The sequence below is a fragment of the Hyalella azteca genome, unplaced genomic scaffold, assembly GCF_000764305.2.
Source record: "Hyalella azteca isolate HAZT.00-mixed unplaced genomic scaffold, Hazt_2.0.2 contig17690, whole genome shotgun sequence".
Lineage (NCBI taxonomy): Eukaryota > Metazoa > Arthropoda > Malacostraca > Amphipoda > Hyalellidae > Hyalella > Hyalella azteca.
Genome location: NW_025947465.1, coordinates 130,442 through 151,221, shown reverse-complemented (window position 1 = coordinate 151,221; position 20,780 = coordinate 130,442). Strand labels below are relative to the sequence as shown.

General features: G+C 37.9%; 1 protein-coding gene across 2 annotated transcripts; it reads right to left on the bottom strand.

Annotated features, from left to right (window-relative positions):
• Positions 1-497: 497 nt before the first annotated feature.
• LOC108678203 (97 kDa heat shock protein) lies at positions 498-18,640 on the bottom strand. 2 transcript variants are annotated; one of them, XM_018166565.2, is made up of 14 exons: positions 18,398-18,640; positions 10,193-10,312; positions 9,385-9,586; positions 8,817-9,014; positions 8,190-8,470; positions 7,398-7,653; positions 6,885-6,992; positions 6,376-6,528; positions 5,815-5,949; positions 5,231-5,341; positions 4,357-4,527; positions 3,505-3,687; positions 2,519-2,854; positions 498-2,145 (listed from the first exon to the last, which is right to left on the bottom strand). In XM_018166565.2, exons 1-14 carry the CDS (start codon positions 18,502-18,504, stop codon positions 2,008-2,010), a joined length of 2,499 nt encoding a protein of 832 aa, XP_018022054.1. In that variant the 5' UTR covers positions 18,505-18,640; the 3' UTR covers positions 498-2,007. The 2 variants fall into 2 exon arrangements, with proteins under 2 accessions (XP_018022054.1, XP_018022055.1); XM_018166566.2 differs by having other exon boundaries at positions 4,357-4,524.
• Between the last annotated feature and the right edge of the window lie 2,140 nt (positions 18,641-20,780).

Genomic DNA, 20,780 nt, shown 5'->3' with positions numbered 1-20,780 from the left:
CAGTTACGTGTCTAGCAAGAAGTCGTTCGTTATCAGCGCCGAAAAGTTAGTGCACCAGGCTACCAGCGGTATATTTCGAACAACTTGATCGAACCCCGAAATTCAGTTGGTAGGCGCGAATTTTCTATCGACGGGATAATGTATAGAACATCTTTCCAAGAGCACTAACTCCGATACTTCAAGCTGGAACTTAGGAAAATGTCTTTATATTATTTGACTGAAGCGAAGCACTAATTTCAAATTCACGGCTACGCATGATGCTCAACAATAATCATATATAATCACATAGCAGCTACTTTGGGACGAATCCCAATTGAACAATCGCACGTATAAATTCAGGTGCTATCATTGAAGAATTGACTATCGCCTTGCAGCAAACTTCTTCGACAGATTAGTTTAATATGATTACTGGGGGAACGTTAATTCGAGAAAAAGCAGCAAGGTAATGTATAAATAAGCGCCACACGATTCAGCGAAGGTTAGAGAATTAAAGTGAATGAATGCGTTGATTTATTCAGTTAAGCGAGCCAAGCGGATCATTGGAATGATTACTATCAGGTGACATCAACGCTGGAGTGATGTCGTCAGTCCAGTACACATAAATGACATACGAGCAAATTTAAACGCTGTAAATACAGATAAGAACCAATCAATTTTATTTCAGGTTCTCCAACATTGATAGTTAGTGTAACAAGCAAGAACCAAGTAAAGAAACGAAATAATGACAAACTTTTTGATGGTTAACTAGATTCGTTCGTGAAAACTGGCCTGTTGTTGTTGCATCAAACACTCGGGCAAGCAGGCCAGCTTCATTCCTGTGGCTCAATCGTCCACTATTTCGAATCGAATTAGAATGTAGTTGAAGATGGCCGACGAAAATGAATGTGCAGCTGAAGGTACTACACTGAAAGATGTCAGCATTTCTAGGAGATCGGCATTGGCAAGCTAATTGTTGAACGTTTACGTGAAGGATCCTAAGTGAAGAGACTAATAACACGAAATACTTTTACAAAAAGATGATGAACAATTTCACTATACCCTTGCTGACATGAAAATTTCAGCGCTACAACGTAAATAAGCTAAAATTCTCCACTCAAGGTAGAGGGCAAGGTTAGATGAACGATATTAGTTAAATAAACACCTCGAACAAAACAAGAATACAGAATTTTAGAAACAAAACTCAAATTTTGGCAATGGGAAGTCATAAATCGAATACTGCAAATAAGATGTGCAATCGTACAAGTATTGTCATCAAATATAATCGATCTAAAGAAATGCGATCATAAAATAAGTTGTCCACGAATGTTTCTCTCTCACCTGAAATTATTCCAAGTTCAAGTCTCTTGGCAATAACCATGAGAAAAAATCATGAGAAACACTGCCTTGAACTAAAGAAGAAAGAGTGCCTTGAAAACGTCAATGGAAGAAAACATACAGTCACTAATCTCTGCACAACCCGACAGCTAATAATCAAATGCAAGCTTTATAAGGAATACGAGCGCAGGCTCAATTTCATTAGGAGTGACGAATATAATCCATCTGGACAGAGATAGAAGATACTCGGATAGATGGCGACTCTACGTGAAGTGCAATAAATACCCCACTAAATCCTAGGCGAACAGAAAATCCAACAATCTGATTGCCGTTGGGACAAAACAAAATGAACGACGATGGAAGTTGATCGACCTCGCCTGAGGAAAAGCTTAGCATAACTCCTAGTAATATGTAACATTACAAGATAATTTAATCTAATCTGAACTCGGCCAATTACAACACTGAACAGAGTTCCAGGTTTGTTTCGACGTTCACATGATGACCGCAGCAAAAAACCGCAACGATGCTTAAAGACAATAAGCTCAGCCCAGGGCATCCAGGCAGAGCTCGCTTTGAAGAGCAATCAACATGCAACGACAGAGTCTCGCGGTCATGCCTAGCCACTATAATCCAATGTGCGGTCATCGTAAATTAAAAAGCTAAGGAGCTAATTCAAGCTAGAAGAGAATAAGTTTAGTCGACGTCCATGGGTTGTTCATTGGCGCCTTTGCTTGGATCCTCGCTAGGGCCATTTGTTTTCTGATCCTCTTCCTGATGTTCAGTATTAGCGGCGTTTTCTTCTGTCTTCTCCACTGGAGGAGGAGTAGGTGCCTGCAAATCCAGAATATCAATGGTTAAACAAGGTCATGAAAGATTCAGGTCTACGGCTCTTTTAAAAACATCTAAATAGTATCAATTAAGCTTTAGACAATTCTAGTAATACCACTTTCAATGCCCGGCCTCAGGGAAAGTAAGAACCTGCATCTGTAGACTCTAAGACAATAGACAGATAATAAAAAAAATCTTGATGGACAGTTTTTAGCCAACTCGTTTTTACATTGGTGAGCCGTTCAACATTGAAAACAGTTGATATAGTTCTTAAAACAGCTAAAAATTGTCCTGATACAGTATTAAAACATTGGGCATTGAAAACGTGCTAGTGTTGACGCAATCTAGAAAAGTCCACATAAGCTTTCATACGTACCTTGGGTTTGGGCTTTGGCTTGTTGATAATTGGTCTAACCAAATGTTCGAAAGCGGACAACTCTGAGCGAACTTGTGAGCTGGTGATCGGTACAGCTTCGAAGTTGGAAGTAGCCTTCACAGCCCCCATTTGTTGCTCAGTCCATGCCAACTTCTCACTGCTAGCCTTCTGCACTTTCTCAACCTCAGCGCTATCGAGGTGATCAAATTTCTCGTCGCCCGCCGCGAATTGGTCGCAGACTTTGTTCGCAAGTTGGATGGCCGACATCAACGCCTCAAATGCACCAGGCAGTTCCAATCGTTCGCGCCTTCGCTCTTTGATTGGTTCGCCATATTTCTGGGGAAAATAATAACCGTTATCACCAAAGAACAATGAATAATAGAAGATCAAACAAAAATTCAGCAAGACAGCAACAGAATGAATCACCAAAATAATCAATTAAAAAAACTTAAGAGCTCGAGAATTGAATGTAAAATCCGAGCATATAGAAGATACCTTACCTGGTAGCACAAATTCAAAGCCATGTTTCCTGATTGAATCTGAAAATTATTCTTGGAACCGTACGTAACTAGCGTCTCTCAGATCAATTATACAGAATCGTTCTTAATTCGTTTATCATTATGAATTTGCTTTCATACTTGGAATACAAAAAACAATATAACTCAACTAAAATGAATGTAACAGACACAAAACGGGGCCTTGTAAAAGGTAACGGATTTTCTTCGGGACAGTTTATTGCGTCTAGAAGTCGTAACAAGATTGTTTTACTGCAGGAATAATTGTTTGGTGCCAAGTCTGAATCATGTTTATCAGTAGGAAATCATTTGAGCACCCAACTGTTAATTACCATTGAGTGGCCCACGGTATGTCAAACAATAGAAATTACTTAGTCGTTAGACATACAATAAATTTTGGTCTCTCGTCTTTGCCTGAACTTGACAAATTCAACTCAAATATCGTAGCCAATTTCCTCAACAAGAACGAACCTTGAGCTCATCCAGTTTATCGACGTAGACCTGCTTTTGGCAGTCCTCGCCGTCTTCGTAGAGCCAGTTTTCTGTCTCCTCGAGGTTGCGACTCAAAGCAGTTCTGTCCTCCTCGGCCACGAACGCCTCCAGCTCCTCAAACAGCTTCGAGCGCAAATCATACACGTACTCCTCAACAGCATTCTGAGGAAAAATTATACGTGCCTATTCAAGCATGTGAAATGAAATGCCTAGAACTAACTCTTATGCACAAGCATTTTTTTATTTGAGTGATGTTTCACACCGATCGAGCTAACTTTTCAACATTGAAATGTTCCATCTTTCTCAAGACTACACCGAACGCAGTTTTAATATGAAATCTAATGCATTTCACTGAAAGGTTATGTTCGTGAACGGATAGGGGCAGAAGTTGTAATTTAATCGATCACCACAAGACTTTTGGATCACGCTGAATTTCAGACGGCCTGCATCGGCGATTGAATAAGCTTTGCTTTAAAATGCTAGCTCAGTAATTACAAGTACTCGATAGTTCACCATGCTATAAAAATTTCAAGTCTCAAAGAGTGAGTATTTTGTAATCATTCCCAATACATTAAAAACTTATATTTTGGATCTGGCACACATATTTTTAAGCCACATCTTTTTGAAATTATTTATTATTAGAATATAGTAAAAATAACGAATGCATTGCAGATTATTAATTTAAAAAATAACCAGCCAGCAAAAGCTGTGGAAAATCAAGAAAAAAATCTTATTTTGTATTGAAGATCAACAAACAGCTATTGCAATCATCCTGCAAACGATAAATAATCAAATGAAAGAATAACAATTTGAGACCCCAAACTAAGTCACCTTGGCATTGATGCGTTCATTTTCGAGCTTGTCGCTGGCTGCCATCTTGCTTTCACTCTCAAAAAGCTGGTTGATATCACCAGCGGTGGGTGCATGGCTGATAGTATCAAGAGGCAAGTCCACGGTGCGAGAGACTTTCTTAGGGCCCGCACTTTTCTTCTCGGTTGCCTGCTAACATATTTACGGTTAGAATCCTTATTATTTGTATTGGACAGCAGGCCCCTGTCACTCTGGAGAGCCGCCTCAGGTTAGGCAGCAGCCCAAGCCCCAAAGCAAAAAATAAATGACGTAATTCGGTACGCTGTTTCCTATTCTTCATCTTTCACAAAGAAACCACAGAAAATTTCCAATCGATCATAGCTACAAACAAGACATTAATAACGTCTTGAGATTAAATCAAATAAAATTAATCAAATTAAAATTAAAAAATTCTCGATTAAATCAAAAGACAACGAGAAAATTTATAGAAAACAATTATCAAACGGAGCAATAGCTTCATTAATAACGATTTAGTACAAAATTATAATCACATGAAATATGTAATATGCACACGCATTGCAGATGAATGGACACATTTCAGATGATAATAATTCGTAATTCTACATAGCACCAACATCACTAAAATTAACAAGATGAATTCACATTATAAAAGTGGGAAACATTTAAACAATAAGTTATCAGGGATATATTGTCAACGAGCCATTGTCTTCCGAAGCCAGAGTCTGAGATCAAGTTTAATGAGAAGTAGGTAATACAGAATTGTATAATTTGCCTGCAAAACTTGTCGCAAAATAATGCAATGCTCGGAACTCGATGCTCGAACAAAGCTCTCTCAATAGTCACAGCAACACTAACATAGTAAACTTAAGCTCACCTCAGGGGCAGCAGGTGCGTCGGAGGCAGGCGCAGCGTCAGCAGGTGCACCAGGAGCCTGTTCGTCTTCCTTGGCTTCTTCGGAAGACCCTTCACCATTCTTCGTTGCAGTCTGACATCAAAATACACATTCAGAACATTGTCAGGCTTCTATTCGTTTTTTAAGGTGATGAACCAATAAGCAAAAAATAACAAGCCGAGGTTATAATCATATGAAATATGTAATATGCAAAAAAAAAAAAAAGTCGAGGACCAGTCTCAACCGATCATATGAATAGATAATTAAAATAAGAACTAAGAATAGATTGATTTGAAAAACTTCAATAACAAACATTTACAGCATGTAATAGTCGTGTGGAGAATAGGGGAAGTGAGAGCTCAATATTTTTAGTCCCATTTATATCTTACATGAAAAATTACCAAAATTAGGATCGTAATTCTTCCACATCGTTGTAGTAAACTTACCCATTGCTGAAAAAAAAAACATGAAATAAGTTAGTAACCTAAAAGAAAGCAATGCTAGCTTGATGAAAATCGAAAAGTTGAAGAAAAGCGAATTTCATAATTCTAGCATAATTGTGTTACCTTCTTGTCATCAGTTTCCATTGGCGTGGCGTCGCCAGCATCCTGTTCCTCCACAAGAACCTCTTCCTTCTTCGTAAGGCTGGCGCTGGCAACCAGGAAATTGCCATGGATATTCACGCGCACCTTCACTTTTACCTGCCCGATAACATGGTGACATAAGAAACGAAACTCGCTTCGACTTGTTGATTATTTGGAGTCAGCATTTAACTTCAGCACCTTTCAGTGGGCAAGAAACAATATATTAGACAATAAACTGAGAAGTTACTGCTGAATTTAGCAGCAACAAACTTTTTGATGGTTAACTAGATTCGTTCGTGAAAACTGGTCTGTTGTTGTCGCATCACAGACTCGGGATAGAAAACTGAGTTCATTGAATTCAGGCCTGTTTCAGACTTACATTGCAAGATTGCAGTTCTATAGCTACTTTTTGTTTTAGATTTCAAGAGTGGACACTGTTTGAAAAGAAGTACCTGTCTCAGCCTACGTAATTTGTATTGTTTCAACAGTACGGGACATTTTAATACATTTTAAATTTTTTTCTTGTACTGAGGCGTCACTGACCTTCTGACTGCCCCCGTCGGCATTAGGAGCGACATCGTTGATTGTGTACGAAGCTATGAATCTGTCTTGGCCGGGGTAGTCGGCGCTCGAGTACTCAGCCTGGAGCGTGAACGGGCTGCGCCGGAAGAACGTCAGCAATTTCGAGAATGGAACCTAAGAAACGGGCAAAGACAATAAGAAAGGATGATCATAGTATAGTAGTATAGAACAACTGCAACCTACGAAGGAAGAATGAACTGAAAGCAAACGTACATTAAGGCATATTTGCAGGTTCAATCACATCAATGATTCATTAGCAACATGACCATAAGAAGTCCGAGAAAAGTATAGCATGCAACTAAAGGAAAAATGGCCATGAAACACAATAAAGGCCATTTAGAAATGCTGACTTGTATCGGTACTCTCAAAATAGTCCGCCACAAGCAGCAAGAGCTTACAAAATTGCATTGATCCCGATGGCCTGGTTACACAATCATGTAATATTGAATGATCTGCCTTCGGTTTCTCACCTGATGATTCTTAGGGAAAACATCCATGTCGCCTTTCTGTCCTGTTTCGTCCTGCCACAACAGTCTGATCGTGTACGGTTGTACGTCTTGAATACTGAATTCGCGCACCTGCAAATTCCGAATCAGTTGTAACAGCCGGCTCAAGTAAACACAACAGAATATCATTCTCATTGAAAAATATTTTTTGATGGTGTGGAGTTCTCGGTCAAATCAAGAGATAGACAAGTGCATTTCCCACTGTAAGGCTGAATTCAAAGAACTACACGCGCACCGGCAGGCGGGTGCAGAAGGAAAATAACAAACCATGTCTCGATTCAGTTAATCAAAATACCTAGGTGCTTGTAACCTTAAAATTTTTTGTAGCTTCCGGTAATTAGAGCATAATTTTCATGGAAAACAATATAGTAAATTTTATGATGGCTTTTTTATGGAAATTTTATGACAAAAACAAAGTGAACAATCCCTAGATAAATTTCATGATCATTGACGACTATTACACTTGATGACAATCACCTTGAAAGCTGGTGACAACATGGCACACTGCAGAGCACAGCCCCTGGCGACAGCCTCGTCTTGGTTGAGGGTGGTGGAGGGCGTCTGATGGAAGACCTTCTCAATGAGCCGCTTGATGGCGGGCACGCGGCTGGAGCCACCCACGATCTCGACGCTGTGGATGTCCTCCAGTCGCAGGCCGCTGTCGCGCAGGCATGCGGTCAGCGTCTTCTCCACGCGCGCCATGGCGTTCACTGCAAGATCTTCGAACTCCGCTCTGCATATTGAGCACAACATTATAAATGGCATTCACGGCAAGCTCCTCGAACTCCGCTCTGCATATTGAGCACAACATTACAAATGGCGTTCACGGCAAGCTCCTCGAACTCCGCTCGGCATATTGAACACAACATTACAAATGGCGTTCACGGCAAGCTCCTCGAACTCCGCTCGGCATATTGAACACAACATTATAAATGGCATTCACGGCAAGCTCCTCGAACTCCGCTCTGCATATTGAGCAAAACATTACAAATGGCGATCACGGCAAGCTCCTCAAACTCCGCTCGGCATATTGAACACAACATTACAGAATTGATTAGTATCTGCTATGCACCATGAACACCAATAAAAATTAGAATTTTTAGAATCAGTCAATAATTTTGTATATACGCATATTAATAACGTCTAAACACCAACTATTTTCAAATAAACATTTGAAATTGTTTCCATCAATAATATTGGAGACAATCTAGAAAACGCAATTTCTTCATAAGCATTAGGTTGTGAAGTTACCAACCAAGAGACACTGACCTGTCCATTCTGCCACTGACATCTTTATCATCCATGAAGCACTCAATGTTGATGGGAAGCTGGGTGGAATTTGCCGACATTTGCTTCTTGAGTTTCTCTACCTCGGACAATAGTTTGGCCCAGGCCTTTTTGTTCGTAGTTGCATCTACTTTGTATTGCTTTTTGAAATGGTCTGAGAACTTTTTGGCAATTATGTTATCAAACTCGCGGCCACCAATGTTTGGGTCCGACGCTGTAGCAAGCATCTTCAGTTTGCCTTTATTGAACGCCGTTGCAAACACCTGAACAAGAAGAGATCAACATGGAAGAACCACACCACAAGTTTCATTACCCTACGAATCCAGTCATTCTTATAATTCATTCTCAAAATTACTTCGAAGGTATCTGAAATTAGGTAGCATAAATAAGTCGCCACGAGTTAGAACACATATTTCCAAATATATTAATAACAGTGATTATATCAATATTGTCCAGTAAACAAATTTTCAGACCTTAGAAATGAATTAGGGGCTAACATCTTTTGCAAAACGTCAACAGCTTCTGACCACTTCCAGCAAATACCACGGCTGCCAGGTTGATAACTTTCGGCAGTCATATAGTCAAGGGATTTTCATTAGTTATTCTTACCTGGAGGGAAGAAAATCCGCAATCGACGAAGATAATATTCCGAGGTTTTTCTTCAAGGGGAGGAAGGTCTTGCTTGTAGATGCCATAGTTGAGGGCCGTGGCGCACGTCTCGTTGAGAAGCCGCAGGACGTTAAGACCAGCGCCCTGAGCAGCCATCAGCAGCGCGTGTCGCGATATGTCATCAAAATAACTTGGTACCTGCGCAAGCACAACGAAATACGTAAGCATAATGGAAAATAAACGTAAGCACAACGAAAAATTTTGTCTTTATATAGTCACACAACAATGTAAAGCAAGATAGAGTTAGCAGTAATCCAAAAATCATTCACATCGAGACGTTCATTATATTAAATTAAATTCGCCACAAATAGCTTGCATGTAAACGTTTCTAACAAAATCAAACGTGCCTATTTTCATACGTTAAGATATACCGTAAAAACATGCTTAGCTAAGATAAGAATGAACTCAAGCTAAAATGAAAGAACCTTGTGAATATAAAATTGCAGATCTTTGTAGACAAATTAGTATCACGATCGGGATAACAATGCCACAAAGGATTACTACTAACTCCGATAACAACGTCGTTGACTTTGATGTCAAGAGCAGATTCGGCGAGGATCTTGAGCTTAGTGAAGAGCATCGAAGTAATTTCGGTGGGGGTAAAGATTCTCTCTTCATTCTGGTAACGAACTTTGATGCCAATGTTGCCTTGGTTAGTCTCCACCACCGTGTATGGAAGGCTAGCAATCATCTCTTGTACTCGAGGATCCCTGAAATGAACACGATTTAAATTATCGCACATTATAACGAGATTATTTTGTCTTCTTGCAACAGAGTGAAAAAATTCATGTTTCATATTAATGACGAGAATTTAACTACATACACAAGATCTACCAATGGTATAAGAGAAAAAACCTTTTGTGATGAAGGCACAGCACATTTGTAAAGTCATTCAAGGATTGCAACACCGTGACGAAATTCTTGAGATAATTGAAGGATTAATGAATGACCCGTTTTTTTTATTGACGAGGAGAAAATCTCATGTCTGAAAATATATTAGGAATTCAACGCTCTGCCATATGCCGAGTATGAATCGTACATGGACATCTGAATACCGTTTACTAGACACAACATCAACGCAAGGTGTGGGTCCGCAATTTGTATCTTCCGTAGTACAATATTTTTGACAAATGAGAAGCTCACTATGAAAAAAATAGTTCCCTTTGAACTAAAAATCTAAGCATGGTTTCGTACCCACGCTGATATCTAAAAAATTTACGATGTATTTAAATACAGATCAAGACAGGACATAAGCGAATTGATAAGAGATGAATCAGAAATAACATGATTTAGCTTCTGTACGCTGTCTTACAAACCTGTATTTTTTGCCGATGAGATGCTTGAAGTGACTGACTGTGTTCTTCATGTTTGTTGTGGTCTGGTTCAGCGCAGCTACGCCCATCACGCGGTTCTTCTCGGTGAAAGCGACGCATGATCTGTAAAAAAATTCGCTTTTAATACGTCTTTTTCGTCCCGAATAGCCAAATTTGCATGCCATTACAAATAAAACAGCCTAATAAGGCGTTATTCAAGACAAGTTGGAGGTTGATCGGGCATTATATAGCAAGGCAAAAAGTCGTTGACAAATATAAGCAAATCATTCGATCGCACTTCAGAATAAATTCTGATGATATCCGTTTCATTAGTGCCCGTTCCGATGATATAGTTTCAATATGCTGTCACTCTCTTCTATACTAGAATTCGAACAAAGTTTCTTGAAAATTAAGATAAACTTGCCAAGATCAACTGAATTATCTCAATGATCATTATGATCGAATATTCAAGTAACTACGACAACAATTTAGCGACTAATCTAGTGAGCCAAGTATCAGAAGAAGTCAATGTTCATCCGTCAAATTCATGTCGCGAGTACCGCGAGGAGGCGGTCGCAAAACACGCCGTGACTCATACCGCTTCGGAGACTCGCAACACAGGCCTCGCGCATGGCCTTGCCAAGCGACTGCTACGTGTACAAGAATCTTAGCACATTTCTCTCAGGGGTATTTACTATTGCAAGGAAGAGCTAATTCTATATTAATTTTAAAAATAAGTCGGCGAATTCAATAATAAATAAAGGGGTAACCCGTCAAGAACCGAGGCTTTATGCAACAATGTGAGCGCAGGTGGCCGGGAGGCGGAAAGTTCGTAACCTTTCGACCGAGGGCTGCAGCTGCGCTCGTGCTAGGAGTTCAGCGCGTCATTTGCAATGCTTGTCCGAAATAGTGAAGTAACATATATATATACATAGGTATATAGTAACATTTGTGTGTACTTCTTTAATACTAAAAGATATCGGTTAATGAATGCGATGAACTGGATTCATAAATTTCTAATTGCATCGAAACGAATTTTAATGAAATAAAACCAATTAAAATGAAATGACGCGAAATGAAATGAAACGAATTTAAATGGAACGAAATGAATTCAACTGAAATGAAACGAATTTAAACGAGACAAAGCGAATTTAAATTGAGACATGAAAGCTGAGAAAAGAGGCCAAAAATCAATTAGAATTATATCGAAATATAAAAAATGAAATTCAACTGCATAACTGATGAAATTTGGGCCATAATAAACTTGGCTGAAGCAACACTGAAATTCACTTACAAATTAAACCAGAACTATTAAAACTCGTCGGATAGAAAGTATTTAATTATAATAATTTCACATTTCGACACCCAACTTAATCAAGCTGAAGTTAATGAATTAATTTCGGTCGGACAGAAATATCAGCCCTCTCAGCACAAACGCAACATTTTTTCAAACGCAAGCCAGTCATAGATACGAAAATGTTTATAGGAATAATAGAACCCCGTTCTAGCTTTCCCGCTTCAGCATATTTTCAAGTAAAATTTATTGAAAGGTTTGAAATCAATGCCATTTTTGGTGGGCGATTTTCAATGAAAATAATACCGGAGTCATTACCAAGGCAAGAATTTCAAGATATTATATATATCAAATTCAAATAAAGAAAAAAAGCAGCAGCATAACCCCATAGCCTCAACTGAGCAGAGAGAATCGGTAATCAAGCGACCGATCATGACTTCCTTGTACGGTAACCAAAACGAGCTCGGCGGTAACGAGACGACGCTTAGCTGCGTGGCTAAAAATTTGATGAAGTTTCAACGCGTCACAGCTGGTGCTGACAACATATCCCACACAAGCAATAGGATACGATACAATAATAACATAATAAAAAATGCAGGAGTAGTAATAGTAGCAGCAACAACGAGAACAGCAGCGGCATCACCCACAGTCGCACCAATAACAGGAATGCGTGGGAGGTGGCAACGCCTCTTGTGACATCACCGCAAAGAACCCAACTCCTTACTGGAGCAGCTCTACCGAAGTAAAAGCTCCATGGATTCAGCTAACTCTGATACATTGCAGGAGGTTGCGAGCACGGATACACTGCTGCAGGTTGCTTACTGGGTTACATAGCAGCAGGTTGCTAACTCGGATACACAGCGGCACTAGGCAGGTTGATAACTCGAATGCACTGCGGTAGATTTGGTTCAAAACCCATAAATACGAATTGCGCACGACTATTTTCATCGAGTAACAGCAACTCAAACAAAATTGTCGAAACAACTAGATAAAGACGATCTTGTCAACAGCTGAACAAATGAATGAACATAATAAATTCATGCAAGACATATGAATAATTACTAATTACAGATAAAATGTTATTTTAATGCGGAATCACCAATACGATGATTCGGTGCCACACACTTGAGTCAACATAAAAACTTGGCTTGCGCTAGGGAATGACTCATAAGTCGCTCAAGCAACTAACTTCCCATGTTTATGAATCATGGTCACATTAGATTAAATTTGTAAGTAATTAGTCTTGGAGTAGTAACTGACTTTGAAATGTTCAAACATTAACGCTGCTTGGCGAACATTTCCTGGTCAAGGAATCACTTGTTCTCGTTAGCTGACGAATGTTGAGCTAGTAGCAATCACGTAATCCATTGTTATTTTAACGAAATCTGCTAATGACAACGCAGCCAGAAAGTTTTCTGAGTAACAAATATGCCCAAAAATGAAATTTATCAATTCGATGATGGTCAGTAGTGAAATGCCGCAAGAACAAAATTTCAAACGGGCACTTTTTGTTGCGATAAGCAGTTGTGCAATGCATCCCCTGCATTTGCCCGCATTCTCGACTGCCTCAATAGCCGAACTTCCTAATGCTTCACATTTCTTGTACGAAAGGTACCATCTTTATTTTCTTTCTTGAACAAAATGCTGCAGGCACAAACTTTCAGGCACTTTACATTATTAGGTACAAAATTTTAACAGTATTTTTGAGGATTTATTCCAAGAAATATCTCATAGATTTGTTTCTAAACATACTTGTCAGGATGAATTAATAGACAAATGCCTGATAAAGATCTTTAGCACCAAATCTAACTCTGGTGTATTACTTGGATATATTTTTATAAATTCAGGCACATTAACACAGTGGATAGGGAAAACTGCTCTCTTCACAAGAATTTCAGATTTGAAATGATCGAATATTCAAGCAACTGCAACAATAATTTAGCAACTAGTTTTCAGTTAAAAATGGAATACCATGACTGAAAATCAATGCAATCTCTCATTCATTATCAAACTTCATTAAGAAGATTCAGATTTTATACAATTATTAAAAAATCCAAGTCTTCAAGTATGATTTTTAAACCCAATTCATCTTTGATTTCTTCCAATTTGTTTATACTTGTAAGATAGGTATTAAATATCAAAAACTAAGATTAATTTACCCTGAACAACTATATTAAATACAATTTATGGAAAGACCAAAACAAAAGACTGGCTTTCTCCTCGGTCATGTGTTTTTATACAAGAGAGTTAGTTTTTTATTTTAAAAACACAGTTCTTACGCCATATCATTACTTATACCTACATATTTTTAGCGCATTTTCTCATTTATGGAAAAAATGCCCTATTGTGCTCATCATGTCATTCCGTCCGTCTGTCTGTCCGTCCATGACTTAATCAACAGCTTATCTTGTCAACAAGAAAATGCGCTCCTTATCACTCACTGCAGTGAGTACTGAGTAATATTCTTTTAAACTTGGTATGGTGCGTGTCTTAGAAGCTTGGGACTGAGAATTTAATTTATTGAAGTATTATACACCATCAATATAACTACAGCAAAGGAATTACACAAGCATGAAGAAGAGGTAAAATCTTGAATCATTGTAACCCCATCACTAAATAAAAATATTGAAGCAATGTAATTACCCAATCTGCTTTACCCTTCATTTCTTACATACATACACAAATAACACAAGTCAACTTTGTCAAATCAGCAACCATCATCAGTTTAAATAACTTTTAAATACTATTCTCTTCTTTGTACCAGAGAACTTCATTGAAGCTACAACATGCTCATGAAGATAGGCTCTGCATTTTGGTTAATTTCTTCTAATTTGACATAGTTTATACAGTGCATCTCATTATTGTTGTGATGTTTATATATAATCATTCTAATCAGACCAAAACACAACCAACTTTTTGATCCTGCCTGCAACAATGCCTTAGAGGTTGGCTGTGGCAGGAACCAAGTTCCTCAAGTTATAAGGAGACCACCACCTACGAGCTATGAATCAGAATTGTGATTAAGAACTCTAATATATAATCGGTTAGCCATTACAAGGAATTGCCATAACAACCAACTCAATGAATGAACTTCTCAGTTTGTAGAATACCTTCTGGATAATTAGACTGACATTACTAGAATTCCCAGCACTTTCAACAGCTTTTCTTGTCAACATGAAAATGCGCTCCTTGTCACTCACTGCAGTGAGTACTGAGTAATATTCTTTTAAACTTGGTATGGTGCGTGTCTTAGAAGCTTGGGACTGAGAATTTAATTTATTGAAGTATTATACACCATCAATATAACTACAGCAAAGGAATTACACAAGCATGAAGAAGAGGTAAAATCTTGAATCATTGTAACCCCATCACTAAATAAAAATATTGAAGCAATGTAATTACCCAATCTGCTTTACCCTTCATTTCTTACATACAGTATATACACAAATAACACAAGTCAACTTTGTCAAATCAGCAACCATCATCAGTTTAAATAACTTTTAAATACTATTCTCTTCTTTGTACCAGAGAACTTCATTGAAGCTACAACATGCTCATTAAGATAGACTCTGCATTTTGGTTAATTTCTTCTAATTTGACATAGTTTATACAGTGCATCTCATTATTGTTGTGATGTTTATATATAATCTTTCTAATCTGACCAAAACACCAACAACTTTTTGATCCTGCCTGCAACAATGCCTTAGAGGTTGGCTGTGGCAGGAACAAAGTTCCTCAAGTTATAAGGAGACCACCACCTACGAGCTATGAATCAGAATTGTGATTAAGAACTCTAATATATAATCGGTTAGCCATTACAAGGAATTGCCATAACAACCAACTCAATGAATGAACTTCTCAGTTTGTAAAAATACCTTCTGGATAATTAGACTGACATTACTAGAATTCCCAGCACTGTTACAATAACCTATCAACTTCCTTTTTTTTTAGCCATAAAGCATTGCTGTCATTTTTTGGAGCTGAAAATTTACTACTGAATTCAATGCCCTGCAAGAGGCAACAACCAATAGTCACCAAACATCAATAGAAATGGACTATTTTGTAAATTAAACAAAACTGCAACTTTCGAACAAGATCAAAACAGCTTTATAGTTATTATGTGGTAAACAAGCCCAAAAATCATAGGTTTAGCCAGTATTAAATAGTTTTTATTAACATATGGCATGAGTTAACTACAGTATCTGTACTAATGTTATAGCAGAGCAGAGTGGCAGCACGTTGTTGCATATTTGGAGCCATGAGATTCCTGCAAAATCCGGGATGCAAATATTTGAGTAAAAAAAATAAAACCTTCAAATATTTGAGCAAATATTTGAAGGTTTTAAAAAACAAATAAGCATCAAAATCACTGTTTCCAGATGATCTTGCTAACACATTTTCCTTTGTAATGCCTCTGTACCTATGTTTTTGTTACAGAGTATTATATAATGGTTTAGATAGTTCTGGCAACAAACAAATACTCAATAAAGATGGAAACATTTCATGTCTAAAATCCTCAAGAATAGTACACCAACAGGGATTTCTCTTTCTTGCACCTTTGATGGAATGATGTTAGATATGAGATAGCCAGTCTTAAATATTAGACAGTATTTAAAAAAAATTGTGGGTAAAAATAATGATTTTATTAGATTTGTAGTAACTACAGGCAAAGAGTGCTTTTTATCTTATCTTTTACTTAGGAAATTAGATAAAGGCAATAGGAACAGGCAAAATTGCCCCAGACCATAATGGCAAACAAGACTTTTCAGTTGAAATTTCTTATAGTCATTCAATTGGGCCAGTTAGTGTCATGTGTGCCAGCATTAACATACCGGTACAAAACGTATTGAATAAAATCTTGAAGATTAGAAATTAAATAAACTGCAAGCACAGGCGTTTTGTCTATTAATGAGTGCCAGGCTGCTTTCTAGATTGGAATTTTCCTACTTATGAATGAAATCTTGTAGCTGCAAAGTAACCAATTTTCAATACATTTGGAATCTTGCAGCCCAATTGTGCTATTTCATCAACGATCAGAAGATTATTTATCTAGCAAGACGGTCATAGATCTGAAAATAGTAAGAAAGCTCTAGTTACAACTCAAAACAGAAGATATATTCCATGCCAGGGTGGCTTCTGCCCAATTTACCAGAATGGGTAATCAGTAACCTGGGAAAGGGACATATCCCAGAATGGGGAAATTGACAACCTCATACATAGTGAAAAACCTGGTAATTTTTAGAATTGGTTCATTTTTAATTTTCCCATTTACTCAAGATTAAAGCCAATATATTATGTATGCTAATTCTGACTTCCTTGAGTTAATTTTCAAGTCTAAAAAGTTGACCAATTAAGTATCATGGATACCAGCATCATCATACACAAGATATTGGTTTGAATCTTGAGTAGATGAGGAAATTAAAAATGAGTTGATACTAAAAACTGGTAGCTTAATTTGATTTATATGTGTTTGGAAACAAATGAAAAAGACATTCTGACCAGGACAATTTTACTGTTACAGAAAAAAAAAATTACATGAAATTGTTAACTTGCAGTCTTGCACCTAAGTGACCTAACTCCTGGTCTTCTTATAGTAAAATTTGTCAAGTGCTGGTCAGCCTAGGGATGGCAGCTGCAATGGCATTTGGTGATGCAATACTACTTGGACAAGTATTATTAAGTAGTTATTATGATTTATTGTTATCATTATGTAGAAATTATTACTACCATTAATTAAAATGTATCATTATCATTAGGCCTATTTAAAATTTATTAGTGTCATTATCATTTATTCATAGCTTTTCCACTTTTATTTGTAATCCACTTATATTTATTTGGTATTTCTTTTAAAAGTTTCTTTCCCTTTTCAGATGTATAATTTTCATTTGGATCTGAGGAAAAAAAAATTGTTGTGAGCATTTGCCTACAGTCTACAGATTACCGGAAACCTTACTTTTTTTCTAAATAGTTTGCTGAAGACTGAGAAATATATTAAATGCAAGAATTTCAATCTAAATGTGTCGGCAAGATCTTCTAAAGGCGAAAATTTTGCCGATAATGCGTCGCCGTAGGTCTTTAAATCTTCGTTCACTCTCTGCACAGTGGGTCCTCTCAGAGTCTCAGCAAATACTGCACTTACCTTGCCACTCATTGCTCAAAAGTCAAAACCATGATATTTTGGTCAGAATTACTATTTGTCAGCATAGTGGCAAACCAGAGATTTTTTAGAATCGGTTCATTTTTAATTTCCTAATTTTCTCAAGATTTAAATCAATTTCTTATGTACCATAATGCTGGTATCCATGATACTTTACTGGTCTACTTATAAGACTCAAAAATGAACTTGAGGTAGAGTCTAAAAAACTCTCTGCTTTGCCACTATGTTTGTCAGGTTCAATTACTTCAATATATATCTTATATGTCACTATGTAATGACTACAAACTTACAAAGCTGCTTTAATTGTGCTCAAAAGATGTGCTTCAGCATTGTTTATAAAATAGATTATTTTGATACTTGATAGAACTATAGAAGGCCACAGAAGCTTAATAGTGGTGTCTGACACTGACAGTCTGGGTGTTGGGTGATGTAATGATGTTAGTGGCATTGAAGATTGAAGGTAGAGCAGAATTCAGAAACAATATTCATGGTAGCCTATCATGAATTAAAATTGAAGCCTTTTGAAGGGACAATTTTATTGTAGTTTGTAGAGGACATTGCTAAATTGAGCTTTAAGGCTTCTTTGATATTCATATTGCATTCGAGTTGCTGCGAGCCTGCAATTCTAAGAGAAGAATCTTGATTTGTGTCTTATAATAATAATGACATTGACACCAGTCACACCACACACCAATCTCCACAATTTAGGTACCTAGGTACAACTCCATGGTAGAGTAGAGTTAAAATGTTTACTTACGGGGTTGCACGAAGACTGTAATCATTGGCCAGCGTTTCTATTCCACCTTGACGAGCAACTGCGATGTAACAGCTTTCATCACCAAAATCGATTCCAATCACTGACATTTTGGAGTTGGATGGTCACTTATTTCAAGAGCGCACAAAATTACTGTAGCACGTGCGAAAGAGCCGAAGGCAAGTCACACTCTGCGCGCGCCGCTAACGATAGTCATCCACTACAGAAATTTCTAGACGTAGACAGCACCGGTACACTCCAGAAAGTTATTTACGGATAGCTTTAACGTAAACTAACATATTTTTATTTCAAGTAGAGATTATTTTATCGCAGACCATATTTACTGTAAAATTTGCATTCTAATTAGTTCTGAATTGTTTTTATATTTCAAGTGAAATTTGAAGAACATTTGTAAATTGGAGATGACGTTATCACTAGAGTCTAGAAGCAGCCAAATCTTGTTTAGCAGCATTTGTATATGAAGTTTTCCTTAATGATAGATTCAAAACGCAAGGGAATAGTGAGAAATCTTTTGTTTAGCAATTGATTTAAAAATTGCCAATAATTGAAGGTTATTGGGAAAGTTCCTTGTGGAATTGACGTTTTGCATGTAGTTTGAAACTACCAGTAGGTTAATTTTGTTAAATTTTTTGAATAAAATTATTATTAAGATAGGAGGACAGCACCAATATAGTGGTGTCAGCTTTGTTTAGGAATATTCGCAGAATATTCTCAGCTTGTTGTGGTCTCGAACACGCCACTCACTGCTTCAATTTTGCTGTGCTTAACCGTCCGGCCACCTCGCCGATTTGACCAGAACTGTTGCAGGTAGCTGGGATCGAACCCACAGCTCGCATTTTGGTACTCTTAACGGTACCACTGGGCTACTCTGCTCGCCACATGGATCACAAGGGAATTTTTGCGGCAGCAAATGGTAATACAGCCTTTAGCTTCGTATATGTAATATAGTAATATATATGTAATATAGCGGTTTCAGCGTTTATTAGGCCGTAGGCCTATCGCCGATTCTTAACATCGCAGAACATTTACAGCTTGTTGCGGTCTCGAACTCACAACTCACTGCTACAAATTCTGCTGTGCTTAGCCGCCCGGCCTCCTTGCCGATTCTGACCAGAAACTGGCGCACAGAGCTGAGATCGAACCCGCGCCTCTCTGCGCCAATTCTGGTACTCTGAACTTTAACCACTGGGCCACCCTGCCCAGACAGCACAGGCCATGGGCCTATTTCTTCAGTGCCGACACTTCTATTCTATTCTAATACCCTGCACTAGAGCAAACACTCAGATCCTGCATGCAGTAGCTACCTCTCAGCCATATTAGCGCTACAGAACTTGGAGGCCACGCTGGATCGCTATTAATTTGATCATTTCCGCCGCGTACTAGCTAGAATTATTTTCGATTTAAAATCATTGCCCTGGCACTTTTTATATCTCTCAACAGTCAATTATAGTTGATTTGGTCTGGCTAGGTTATGTTGGGCAAGGAGTAGAAGTGAGGACAGGCTTATGCAGTAGCTGGGGACGTAGGAACTGTGTCGCATCCATATGAAAGGGTTTCTTTGTAAAAAATCGGTTCTGATTGGCTAATGTTTGTAGAACCTAGAGTTGACGTAGGCCGCGAGACCGGCAGCAAGTCCGGCCGTAAATTTGTCCGAGACGTCTAGAGTTAGACATACTTAGATAGCCATGTCATTTTTTCTTCACGAAAATACCGAGACAAAAATTTGAGTGTTTTAAGCACCTGTAACTCGACTCCAGAATCCATTATCTAATAGAGTAATAGTGTTATGTGTAGAATGTAGGTCATTGCATGGAATGATGGCGAACTTGACAGACTGGACTCTGGAGGTGTTACAGAATAGTGTAGTTAGACTGCCTCAGATGGACAGCAGCGGATGATTTGCTGGGAGGTGTGGGATGTGGACACGTTTAGAAAGGAAGAAAAAGACAAAATATATAAATACAAAGTACAGCAGGAAAGAATTAATTATTAACATTGTGCGCTAAAGCGTATCTGTCTAACATGAGAGTGAGTGAATGGAAGTATGTCATGTAATAGAACGTGTAAGTGTGAGCCGCACGAGACATGCATGGACATACTGACGGCATAATGGACGAAAAGATGAATGGGAAGCATGTGTGATGGTAGTAGGGGTGGGACTTAATGCAAATGCCTAAAGTGTGAATGAATGAACGGGGAGTAGAAATTAATTAGAGAAAATGAGTGTTCAACATGCAGTACTGATGTTAGGTAAACTTTCTAAGACCTGATAGTATAGCAGTATAGTATAGTATAGTACTGTATAGTATAGTATAGTATAGTATAGTATAGTATAGTATAGTATAGTATAGTATAGTATAGTATA